Source organism: Oncorhynchus gorbuscha, linkage group LG11 (assembly GCF_021184085.1).
Source record: "Oncorhynchus gorbuscha isolate QuinsamMale2020 ecotype Even-year linkage group LG11, OgorEven_v1.0, whole genome shotgun sequence".
Classification (NCBI taxonomy): domain Eukaryota; kingdom Metazoa; phylum Chordata; class Actinopteri; order Salmoniformes; family Salmonidae; genus Oncorhynchus; species Oncorhynchus gorbuscha.
In genome coordinates this window covers 28,059,143-28,072,906 of record NC_060183.1, presented here as the reverse complement: position 1 = coordinate 28,072,906, position 13,764 = coordinate 28,059,143, and the positions used below count along the sequence as shown (strand labels likewise).

Here is a 13,764-nt window from a genome sequence, read left to right as displayed (position 1 = left end):
AATAAAACAGAAATGCCCACCCCACATCACACCCTGACCTAACCAAATAGAGAACGACAACGGCTCTCTAAGGTCAGGGTGTGACACTATGTCCAGTATGAAGGAAGTTAGAGATAGTTTCACGAGCCAATGCTAACTAGCATTAGCGCAATGACTGGAAGTCTATATTGTGCTAACGCTAGCGCAATAAAAGTATCCCTTTAAAGATTGGCTTGCACTCTCGACAGTCCTAGCTAAATTCTTGCTTGAGAAATTCCTCTTTGCTAAGAAGCCATTTTTGTTCCTTTTTTACCATTTTAAATTAAAACAATCACAGTAAGTTACTTAAGTGTTACCCAGAAATGATTTGGTATTGAGTTAAGGGCTGCATTGAACCTTTAAGAATTTTAGTGAGGGCAATTGATTGATCTTGAGTGCTTTTTCAGTGACACAAAACAAGTGTTTAGTATTTTTCTCAACTCTGATCTGATTGAATCAACCAAGACTACAACATTTCACAAAGGACATACACAGATACACAAATGCACAGATCAGAGATCAGAAAAATACTAACACACTTGTGTGTCACTGAAAAAAAACTCTCAAGATCAATCAATAGGCCCCACTAAAGGGTGTTTTCACACATACAGTGCATTCAAAAGTATTCAGACACCTTGACTTTTTCCCAGTTTTGTTACATTACAGCCTTATTCTAAAATGTATTACATTTGTTTTTCCCTCATCAACCTACACACAATACCCAATAATGACAAAGCAAAAATTGGTTTTTAGAAATGTTTGCAAATTGATATAAAAACAACAACTGAAATGCCACATTTACATAAGTATCCAGACCCTATACTTAGTACTTTGTTGAAGTACCTTTGCCAGTGATGACAGCCTCGAGTATTCTTGGGTATGACGCTATAAGCTTGGCACACCTGTATTTGGGGAGTTTCTCCCATTCTTCTCTGCAGATCCTCTCAAGCACTGTCAGGCTGGATGGGCAGTGTCGCTGCAGAGCTATTTTCAGGTCTCTCCAGAGATGTTCGATCGGGTTCAAGTCCGGGCTCTAGCTGGGCCACTCAAGGACATTCAGAGACTTGTCTCGAAGCCACTCCTGCATTGTCTTGGCTGTGTGCTTAGGGTCATTTTCCTGCTGGAAGGTGAACCTTCGCCCCAGTCGGAGGTCCTGAGCTCTCTGAAGCAGGTTTTCATCAAAGATCTCTCTGTACTTTTCTCCGTTCATCTTTCCCTCGATCCTGACTAGTCTCCCAGTTCCAGCTGCTGAAAAACATCCCCACAACATGTAGCTGCCACCACCATGCTTCACCGTAGTGATGGTGCCAGGTTTCCTCCAGACGTGACGCTTGGCATTCAGGCCAAATAGTTCAATCTTGGTTTCATCAAACCAGAGAATCTTGTTTTGAATCTTGTCCTTTAGGTGCCTTTTGGTAAAGTCCAAGCAGGCTGTCACAAGCCTTTTACTGAGGAGTTGCTTCCGTCTGGCCACTCTAACATAAAGGCCTGATCGGTGGATTGCTGCAGAGATGGTTGTCCTTCGGAAGGTTCTCCCATCTCCACAGAGGAACTCTGGAGCTCTGTCAGAGTGATCATTGGGTTCTTGGTTACCTCGCTGACCAAGGCCCTTCTCCCCTGATTTCTCAGTTTGGCCGGGCAGCCAGCTCTAGGAAGAGTCTTGGTGGTTCCAAACTTCTTCCATTTATAGACAGGTGTATGCCTTTCCAAATTGTGTCCAATCAATTGCATTTACCACATGGGCTCCAATCAAGTTGTAGAAACATCTCAAGGATGATCAATGGAAACAAGATGCACCTGAGCTGTATTTCGAGTCTCATAGCAAAGGGTCTGAATACCTATGTAAACAAGGAATTTCTGTTTTCTATATTTAATACATTTGCCAAAATTTCTAAAAACTGTTTTCGCCTTGAAATTATGGGCTATTGTAAATATATCACTAGCCACTTTAAACAATGCTACCTTATATAATGTTACTTACCCTACATTATTCATCTCATATGCATATGTATATACTGTACTCTACATCATCGACTGCATCCTTATGTAACACATGTATCACTAGCCACTTTAACTATGCCACTTTGTTTACTTTGTCTACACACTCATCTCATATGTATATACTGTACTCGATACCATCTACTGTATGCTGCTCTGTACCATCACTCATTCATATATCCATATGTACATGTTCCTTATCCCCTTACACTGTGTATAAGACAGTAGTTTTGGAATTGCTAGTTAGATTACTTGTTGGTTATCACTGCATTGTCGGAACTAGAAGCACAAGCATTTCGCTACACTCGCATTAACATCTGCTAACCATGTGTATGTGACAAATAAAATTTGATTTGATTTGATTTATTGTGTGTAGATTGATGAGGGAAACATGTATTTAATCAATTTTAGAATAAGGCTGTAACATAAGAACATGTGGAAAAGGGGAAGGGGACTGAATCATTTCTGAATGCACTGTAGTTCTCATCAATAGTTAGAATCAGAGTGGTATTCTAGTTTTATTTGGCCCGCTTGGTTTCACAATGTCACACGAACTAAAATGCCTAAACAAAACCACATGTCCATGCAAGTAATTTGTTTACTGGAAAAAAATAATTTAAAAAAATGAATCCATCTATGATTATCATGAAGCATCACTTGTGTGTCCCAAACTTTATTTTTGTTTGGTTTTGGTCTTCGAATAACATGCGGGAAGAAACAGATCAATATCAGCTCAAACTGCAACGTGAATAGCCTATATTCAGTAAACTATTCTATATACCCAGAATAGCCCACATCTCCCACATCTCGGATGCGCTCATAAATATACTGCTACTCACATAATGTATCAGAGATATAAAGTTATGGTAAGTGTGCATTTCATCAAATGCTCGCCGTCAAACAACTAATAATATTGCGCGCCTCTGGTTCTTTCCTGTGTTTGGTCTGGACTGCGTTCTCACCTGCATTGAACAGCACCATGGAATCGGACCAAGACCAGTCTTTTTGAGCGAACCGTGGTGCGTTGTTTAGTACGCTCCCGAGTGCCCATAGTGTTCACACCAGTCCAAACTAACTAAACTAAGGGGGAAATGTGCCAGACATAGGAAAAACCACTCCAAGCCAATTTAGTGTGAAAGCCCTTTAACTCACGTGCGTGCATGCGTAAGTGTCTCATTATGTACTATTGTGTGTGTGAACACTGTAATATTGGTAAATTAAATCAGAGTTGAAAAAATAAAAAATACTTGTGTTGTGTGTCACTGAAAAAGCACTCAAGATCAATCAATTGCCCTCACTAAAATGTTACCCAATTGTGCCCAGTGGGAAGGGAAAATTAAAACTGTTATTGTCAGAGAAGTTTGGAACTCTCTTTCTTATTGGTCTTTTAACTAATTTACTGCCGAGTGATGTAACCAGGCAGGCCAAAACGCCATACTACCTAAATAGGCTGTAATTTCAGGTGGCCTTTTTAATCAGCTCTTACACTAAAAGGGCATTATTAACATTTTTCATAATTTCACAGTATTATTTCAACCTCATAGTGTGAAGATATATACTGAGTGTACAAAACATTAGGAACACCTTCCTAATATTGAGTTGCACCCCCTTTTGCCCTCAAAACAGCCTCTACAAGGTGTCGAAATCGTTCCACAGGGATGCTGGCCCATGTTGACTCAGTTATGTCAAGTTGGTTGGATGGCCTTTGGGTGGTGGACCATTCTTTATACAGACGGGAAACTGTTGAGCGTAAAAAACCCAGCAGCGTTGCAGATCTTGACACACTCAAACCGGTTCACCTGGCACCTACTACCGTACACTGTTCAAAGGCCCTTAAATATTTTGTCTTGCCCATTCACCCTCTGATTTGCACACATGCACAATCAATGTCTCAATTATCTCAAGGCTTGAAAATCCTTATTCAACCTGTCTCCTCCCCTTCATCTACACCGACTGAAGTGGATTTAACAAGTGACGTCAATAAGGGATCATAGCTTTCACCTGGATTCACCTGGTCAGTCTATGGCATGGAAAGAGCAGATGTTCTTAATGTTTATACACCCAGTGTATATAAATCACAAGAAAATCCGTTTTTTTGACTGCACTGAACTTTAAACCAACTCAAAAGTACAAGCCAATGTTTAACCATGAGATAACATGCTACTGTGGATTTACCTTCGACAACAATGCAGTTCTGCAATGACGTCAACTTTTGTCCAATGATTAACACCTGTGTTAACTAAGGCCTGTGATTCAGTTAAAGAAGCATTGTCGACATTGTACTTGATTTCTAAAGGTCATTTGCGTTTGAGCCGGCACACGTAGAGTTTACCACGAATGTGCTCCAAGAACAACAGGGAAATTCCCTTTAAAGACCCACTGTCGACAATACTCCTTTGATTGAATCCTAGATGAAATCAACATAATCGAACTTGACAAAATATGAATAATATATTCCATTTAGCAGACTCACTTTGGGGATGTGAGTACATACAAACAATGTTTCCCCTCTTTGCTGGTTCAGCTCTTCTCGTTCTCTAGTGAAAGACATAGTGCATAAGAGGCCAGGCGGCCAGGCATCCTTCCTGTTTCAGTGAGACTCATGTGCCATTAATAAGGAAGCTGATTTCGTAAAACCCCCTCGCTCTCCTTGCATAAGTGTTAATAGTCAAACGCTTAGTCAACCATGAATCCACCCCTACCCTCCCAATCCCCAAGTATCACGAGTGTGTGACAGCATGAGACAGGGGTGCCGCATTGAGAACATATAGCAGATACGTATGTCTCCTCTCTAGTTGTTTTTCTGTGGCTTTGTGGACAGTTTCTGATCACGTTTCTCTGAAGCTGTAAGAAAGACCTTTGTATTGAAACGCATCAGCTTTGAATAACAGGGCACCATGAATTGGAAAGAATACATCTAGTTGTAGTCCTGTTTTGGGGTGTTGCTATCTTTTACATTTTTGGAAGACTACAGCAACAGCTCCAGCATGTTAACCAGGATGGCATATCTTCATGCTGTGGGTTTGGCCCTTCTACCTCTGGCAGGCTGGTTGTCCCTTTGTGCTGCTGATGTGGGGGACTTCGCCCCATGTCTGAACTTCTTCTACAGGTCGTGGCCCCCCAAGGGTCTGTCAGGGACCCCCATCTGTCAGCGCTATGGGAACCAGTACCACTTCGCCTCGCTGTACAGCCGCTCACGACGCTCGCCAAGGTTCTCTGCCTACATGTTCAGCCCGCCAGAAGGGAAAAGGCCCCCAGCAAACTGGATGTTTGAGCCACAGGTAACAAATTACTTAAAGGGAAAGTTAAGTATTTTAAAAGTTGATGTTAGATGTTTCCTTACCCCGAAAGTAGTCTATCACCGTTAAGTATGTAAAACCAAATAATTGAGCAGATATCATTTGATTGGGCCATGGCATTTTGGAAAATACATGGTTGCTCCTATCACTCCTATTGATTTTTAGCTAGCAGTGCCAAAAGTTCGCTGATGTTTGTAGTGGCTGTTAAAAGTTAAAGGGATACTCCAGGATTTTGGCAATGAGGCCCTTTATTTATTTCCCCAGAGTCAGATAAACTTGTGAATACCATTTGTATGTCTCTGTGTCCAGTATGAAGAAAGTTAAGAGTTTCGCGAGCCAATGCTAACTAGCGTTAGAGCAATGACTGGAAGTATATGGGCAACTGCTACCATAATCTGACTTCCAGTCACTGCACTAGTTAATATTGGCTCGCAAAACTACCTCTAACTTCCTTCATAATGGACACAGATACATAAAATGGTATCCACAAGTTCATCTGACTCTAGCGAAGTACATAAATGGCCTGATTGCCAAAATCCCAAGTATCCCATTAAATTGTAAAATTCTGAACTTCCCCTTTGAAGGGACATTACACCCCATAATCAAACTTTGTTAGGGGTTTTCAGACTACAAAGTATTCTATTGACAAGATGAATCCATGTCCCAAGCCATCTGTTTTGTAGATCCAGCTATACTCTATAATCTAAAATTAATTGAACAGGTAAACACCAGATAATTTCCAGATTTTCAAATATTTACAGTAGACTACTTTGGAGTTATAAAAACTTCGGACAAAATTAGATTTTAGAGTGTAATATCCCTTTAATGAAATTGGGACTCAGAGGGTGATTAAACAGCCGTTACAATCTACTGGTTTATGCATGACACTGAATTTTGAAAATAAGAAATTGTTATGCTATTTGTAAATAACAAGCATGACTGGAGTGTTCTGTACTAGATTTAAAAAGAGGAAATGCTCATTTAAAAAAACGAGAACATACACATTTGTGGTTGGCACAGAGCCTCATCATCTGCAGACAATTATGTTTCTCAGTTCACTGAAGCCAAAATGTACTGTGCCATGGTTTGTCTTGTTGGGAAAGCCCCCACTTACTGCAACATTCAACACAAGATAGCTTCTTAAAAAACTCCCATTTTCTAACCCTTAACGCTTTGTTGATCCTCAACATTTCCCCTTTCCAGTTAGCCAACGCCACAGCGGATGGCAACATGACCCCCTTCCCACTAGGTGAGCTGGACCCGAATGTGGTGAACAGCCAGGCCGTCCAGCTGGACTATACCAACTCCTCCTACACTCGGGGGCACCTCAACCCCAGCCTTCACCACCGGACCCAGCAGGACCGCTTGTCCACCTTCACCCTGACCAACGTGGTCCCTCAGAAGGTTGGCTCCAACAACGGGCCCTGGGAGACACTGGAGAAACAGGTCAACCACACTCTCGGCTCCTACTGCCTCGGTGTGGCCTACGTTGTGACGGGGGTTATTCCCTACCTGGACAACAAGCACTGGATCAAGGGTCATCGAGTGGCAGTGCCGGAGTACATGTGGTCAGCCTACTGTTGCCCTAAGTACAACAAGAGTCTACTTAACAAGGTTAATCTTAGCAAGGTTTTCCCCACGTATGCTGCTATTGGACGCAATGACCCAAACAGCACAGAAGAGATTGTGCCCATTGACAAAAGCAGTCACAAATGTTTCTGGGGTTACGATGTAAGGCGTATGCCTCTGGATACGTTGGAGATGTACCTGAAGGAGCGATTTGGGACCGTCATCAGTGTGTTTTATGAACAATGCTCTGGGGTAAAATGACCATATCTACCATATGCAAATCTAATAGATTATCAAGTTCATGTAATGGATCATGTGTGCATAGACAGCAAAATTACATTTTTTTCAATTAATTTGGCACTAATATCACAAGTAGTATGTCCTCAATTTTAGCACACGTGCTCTTAAAATTGTCTAGATTGCTCAACAGTCTAGGTAAGAAGAAATCACGGACATCAAAAATATGGTAAAACTTTATATATAACAGTGTCAAAATAATGTAATACGCATGAAATGTGTCCCAAATGTCATAATAAAATGTCACTGAATGTCAAACTACAAGAGTCTCATTTTGAAGCATTGGAAACAGTTATGACATACACTCATTTGCCAGTTAAATTAGTTACACCCATCTAGTATCAGATTGGATGCCCATTTTCCTCCAGAAAAGCCTGAACTCTTCAGGGCATGGATTCTACAAGGTGTGGCGTTCAAATATTGCTCAATATTGCTCAGGAACTATGTGTGTCAGGAAAACATTCCCCACACCATTACACCACTGTCACAAGCCTGTACCGTTGACACCAGGCAGGATGGGGCCATGGACTCATGCTGCTGACGCCAAATCCTAACTCTGCCATGAGCATGACGCAACCGGAACCGGGATTCGTCGGGACCAGGCAATATTCTTCCACACCTCAATTGTCCAGGGTTGGTGATCGCGTGCCCACCGCTTCTTCTTAATTTTAGCTGATAGGAATGGAACCCGGGAGGGTCATCTGATGCAATAGCCCATCCAGTGGCAACGACAGACAAGTTGTGCATTCCGAGATGCTGTTCTGCACATTTGACTTCTGCGATCAGAATACAAAGATCGCATTGGAAAGACGGGTCTAGATGCACAAAAGTCGCATTGTGGTCTGATTGAGTTCAGATCTGGCTGAACACTTCAAGTGGTGGTCAGGGATGTATTGTGTGCGGATTTCTTCTCAGTCTGGACACAATCAGGTTACCGAAAGCGCATACAGTGGGCGACGTCATCAGCACTTCTTCCAGAAATCTCCAGAAAACTTGTGTTTTGAGACTGAGAGGCACCTTATCATTATACAGTTGGAGGAAATACATTCCTAGAGTGTGAGGAAGGTGTTTGCTGGCCTCATAAACACTAGCCAGCTAGCTAATATTTTGAAAAAAAAAATTTGGGGGGTGGCTAGAGTTATGCTAACCCGTTTTCAATCTCTTTATTTAATTATTTTATAAACGTGCAAACAAGTCTAAAAACATGTCTTAACTTTATCAGTATGGGGTATTGTGTGTAGATTGATGAGCAACATTTTAAAATTAATACATTTTAGAATAAGGCTGTAACGTAACAAAATGTGGAAAAGGTGAAGGTGTCTGAATACTTTCCGAATGTCCTTGAGAGACCCGGCCAAAACCCGGACTTTTACCCAATCAAACATCTCTGGAGAGACTTGAAAATAGCTATGCAGCGACACTCCCCACCCAATCTGACAGAACATGAGAGTAATGGGAGAAACTCCCCAAATACAGATGTGCCAAGCTTGCAGCGTCATACTCAAGAAGACTTGCGGCTGTAATCGTGCCAAAGGTGCTTCAACAAAGTACTGAGTATAGGGTCTGAAAACTTATGTAAAGGTGATATTTCCGTTTTGATCTTTTGTAAATTTGCAAAAAATTATACAACCCCGTTTTTGCTTTGTCATTATGAAGTATTGTGTGTAGATTGAACAGGGGGGAAAATCATTTTTTTTTTTTAGACTAAGGTTGTAACGATGTAAAATGTGGAAAAAGAAAAAGGGTCTGAATACTTTCCGAATGCACTGTATATGGAACCTTTTTTAGAAGGCTCTATAAATAACCATGCTCATATGGTTCTAAATGGAACCTGTACGGTGCTATAAAAAAAACGTTTCTATGGTTCTATAAAGAACCATGAAATAATATTATGTATAGCACCAACAAAGGATTCTGCTATGGTTACAATGCTTTTAATGGCTATATAGAACCCTTTTATTTTTTTTATAGAACCTTTACGGAGAATGGTTCTCTAAAGAACCTTCCTCAATCTCAAAAGTTTCTTTGTAGAAACATACATTGTTTTTTTATTCTGGTTTAATAGCCATACTATGTTGTTAAAATACCATAGGTTTTATTATTGTGTTTATTAACAAGTTGAATCAGCTGTGCTAGCTCTGGAACAGCTGGGGGTCCCCGAGGAGAGATTTGAGAACTAAAGACCTAGTCAAACATTTTTAATTTGACACAAGGCCGTACATGACTTTTTCACAGGACACCATCGTTGGCCATGGTCATATATACTGTAATAGCATAATACAACAGATTAGATCAACTGGAATGACACTCTCACTTAAGGTTGCACAAACCAAGCACCAAAATATAAAGAATGAGCCGCTGCCCCTACAGTTTAATTACCACTAAAAGAGGAAGAACACTTTTTTTGAACTACAAAGAACTGAAAGGGTCAGTATAGTTTCACATAGAACCATCACCTTTCAAAAACCCATGAGGAACCTTCATTTTTTTGTGTGTAGCCTAATCAGTAGCCTATAACCAATGTTTTATTAAAATATCACTAGCAGCATAACAATCAACAGACATTCCCGTATTTTCTTTACATTGAACATTTTTGTCCATGCAGCTTCTGTGAAAGGTTTGCACTCATTAGGCCAATGTGTCCGATGCCCATTGAATGAAAGGTGTCAGTGACTGTAGGAAGTCTGTTCAGGAACATCAAATTATTACAATAGACTGGTTATTGTTTTTCCGGGAATTCCAATCACTGTCTTTGGTGCTGAATGCGCTTGTAGCCCAGGCTGTTTGCCTGTTCGTTTGTTTACATTTCATGTGGCAAATTCACTAACAGGCCATATCAACGGCAATGGTATGCTAACTGTATTATAACCAGTGGCGACCTGTCATTCAGGTCAGGTGAGGCAAGGCCCCACCTGTTTTGAGTCCCACATTTTTTGCAAAAACAATTATGGGGGGGTTGCCTGTTTTGCATGTTATTTTGGCATTTAATATGCATCACATATCAGTGATGGCAACAATGTAAAACAAATATAGAATACAAATCATTGAGTTAAAAAGCCGCATACAAACATCTCTTTTCTGCTTTCTTGAGTAAGGCAGCTCCAATGTGCAAGTGTTTCAGCCTAGCTCAGTGCTTTCTGTGGTGGTGGGGTTAGCCAGCAGAAAATACAGAATGTAGGGGTTGGTAATGTTCTCTAGTTGCGCCGTGATTGGCTCAGTGTTCTGTCTATCATGGGGACACTATGTCACCACCCAATCTAAGCGTAGAGCTCAGAAATTCAAGCCGCTTGGGTGCTGCCATTGAATTACAATAGAAGTTCCCATCCAAGAAGGCTCAAGGTCATTGGCCACAGATAAAATTACATCAAATCACGTTATATCTACAGTGGCTTTGATTAGACCGATCATGTCAACGTCATACTTTCAAAAGCTTAGCTAGCAGTCATCATCATGAATCAAGTCGACAATCGACTGGCAAATTCATTTTTAATCTTTGTCATATGAAGAGAAATAATGAAGAGAAATTATAGAGAAAACGTATCGGTGCTCATCTGCCATTGGACATAAACATTACACAACAAGTTGTAAATCACTAAATTTAACAATGAGTGGTTTGAAAGGAATCAGTGGCTAACTGCAAGCATTGCAATAAACGTTTTGAACGGTCATTCAACCACCCGAGCCACTGCCTGTTCACCCCGCTATCATCCAGAAGACGAGGTCAGTACAGGTGCATCAAAGCAGGGACCGAGAGACTGAAAAACAGCTTCTATCTCAAGGCCACCAGACTGTTAAACAGCCACCACTAACATTGAGTGGCTGCTGCCAACATACTGCCTCAACTCCAACCACTTTAATAATGGAAAAATGTATGTAAAAAATGTATCACTAGCCACTTTAAACAATGCCACTTAATATCATGTTTACATACCCTACATTACTCATCTTATATGTATATACTGTACTCTATACCATCTACTGCATCTTGCCATCTTTATGTAATAGATGTATCACTAGCCACTTTAAACAATGCCACTTTTATATGTTTACATACCCTACATTACTCATCTCATATGCATATACTGTACTCGATACCATCTACTGCATCTTGCCTATGCCGTTCTGTACCATCACTCATTCATATATTCTCTATATTCTCTATATATTCTCTCTCAAAGAGAGAGAAAGACAATAGTTGAACAGTTTTGAACAAATTAATTTTTTCCAAAATGACGGAGAAGCAAGAGAGAAATAGAGAGAGAGGTTGTAATTTTTTTCACTGTCACTTACTTAGCTAGCAAATGCAGCTAGCTAGTTTAGCCTACTGAAACACCCTGCTGAAACAGAGGGATGCCATGTTAGCTAGCTGACTATGACTTTCCAACACAACACTGGAACTCTTCCAAGTCAAGTTTTGGTATTACTAATTTATTGCCACCGGAACCCGCCGGTGTAACCGTTAACTGACTGTACACTAATGTTACTGCATGACTGTTGCGGGTCTACTAGTTCTATTAGCTATGTTGACTATGACGTTACTTTAGCTAATATGATGACAGTGATGTAGGCTGTTTTTAGAGGTTTGGCATGGAACGTGTTTTCCACAAACTTCATATGCAGCAGATTTGTTGTGCATTGAAGTCCACCAGCAAAGGGAAGAGAAGGAATACAACCTGGCTGTTATGAGAGTGAACTCTGTTAACGTGTGATCAGGGGTATATTCATTCTGCCAACTCTGTTGAAAAACATGTTTTAAACGGAAGCAAACAGAATAAAACGGGGATAAACATACCTGAATTTATCCAATAGAAACTCTCTGTATTGAATGTCACTGTCTGTCACCTCAACTTTGTCTCTTGACCTGTGTGCATCTATGTTGTAAACTTTCATTTATAGGCTAGGTTGTAGCAACCTCAATGATGAGTATATGGAAAATTTGAGTATCATGTAGTAGCCTAAACCTTTCGCTGTAACATTGAACTTGGTGAATGGAATATGAATGAGAGTCATCTAATACGCTGTAATAGAAATAAGGCCATGCTCATGAAAAAAATGGTAGCCCATGTGTCTCACCTTAATAATTTGGTATATTTTCCCCTGTTAATTTTGCCTACTGTTCTGACTTGGTGGTGCACATGTAGCCTATAACCTGTTTTAGAGAAATATAATCATCAAATATTGTAAGAGCTTTCATTGTCTGCTTATATGCCCCCTTTATTTATCCTATGGTTCTGACTTGGTGTACAGGGAGAACACTGTAAGAACGACCCATGACTTGAATTCTGTCGCTGTACATTTCAAAAAGGCTGACAAATAGTTATATTGACTATGTCTGTCCTAGCTCGCTCATTGTCTAAATCAAAATGATGGATTGCCTCTTATCCACTTGTCGTCTTCTTATGCCATAGTTTATACATCTCAATTGTCAGTAGAAACCACATTTGTTTAAGCAAGTCAGCCATATCAGCTATGTTTTTTTCAAAGGTAGAAATGAGGCTGAATGAACTGTTTCGCTGCCAGACACGGCTCCGCTGATAGCCAGGTGTAACAGTGGTAAGGTGTTGGGACTGCTGTTTGGACAGCTTTCTGTAAGCCCTAACATGCTGACTAGACCGCACGTACATTGCGAGTATGATGATTTTGTCCATCCACACCAGACGCAATAAGGACAGCTTGGTTGAAATATCAAAACAAACTCTGAACCAACTATATTCATTTGGGGACAGGTTGAAAAGCATTAAACATTTATGGCAATTTAGCTTGCTAGCTTGCTGTTGCTAGCTAATTTGTCCTGGGATATAAACATTGGGTTGTTATTTTACTTGAAATGCACAAGTTCCTCTACTCCAATAATTAATCAACAGATAAAAGGGTAACCCAAGTTAGTTTCTAGTAATCTCTCCTCCGTCAGGCTTCTTCTTCTTCTTTGGACTTTATATGACGGTTAGCAACCAACTTTAAGGTGCATTACCACCACCAACTGGACTGGAGTGTGGACCTCAGTTCATCTTTTAATCACCCACATGGGTATATGCTTCTAAAAAACTATTATGGAGATGCGAGAGGCGAGAGTTGCAATGCCTCTTGCCGAAGAGGCCTACGTGTGCACACATTGCCTTATGCTCATGGAACGAAAGATGCTATTTATGATACCATGCTTGTGACTCAATCCAATTTAGAAACATTGTTGTTGTTTTAAAAAAAACAGATTCGTTTTTCGTTTAATTTCAGAAAACCAAACTTATTAGAAAGATTCACAATCCATGGGTTTATGTTGAGAACGTACATGGTTGGAAGGCAATGCAATTTGGTCTGCTATTTCTGGAGAAGTGCAAATACGATATGAAAGATGGATCTGTGATGTTTATAAAACATTACATTTGGGAGCAGTACGATGGTGAGAGGACAATCCCCCTTTCTCTTTATGTTGGATTTTTGTACAGCTCCTGTGAAAATAAGTTGGCTTATACTTGTTAGGCTATAAGCCCATGCGGAGCAATTATGGTGCCTGTAACTGTATTTAGACATAACCTATTTAAAACAAGTTGTTTCATTTTGATTAGAATTTGATTAGAAATATACA

At 40.4% G+C, this 13,764-nt stretch overlaps 1 protein-coding gene across 1 annotated transcript; it reads left to right on the top strand.

Annotated features, from left to right (window-relative positions):
• The first annotated feature begins 4,705 nt into the window (after positions 1–4,705).
• Positions 4,706–7,457, top strand: LOC124048441 (endonuclease domain-containing 1 protein-like). The gene is made up of 2 exons (XM_046369230.1): positions 4,706–5,297; positions 6,519–7,457. The coding sequence occupies exons 1-2, from the start codon at positions 5,004–5,006 to the stop codon at positions 7,143–7,145; spliced, it is 921 nt and encodes a 306-aa protein (XP_046225186.1). The 5' UTR covers positions 4,706–5,003; the 3' UTR covers positions 7,146–7,457.
• The last annotated feature ends 6,307 nt before the right edge of the window (positions 7,458–13,764 follow it).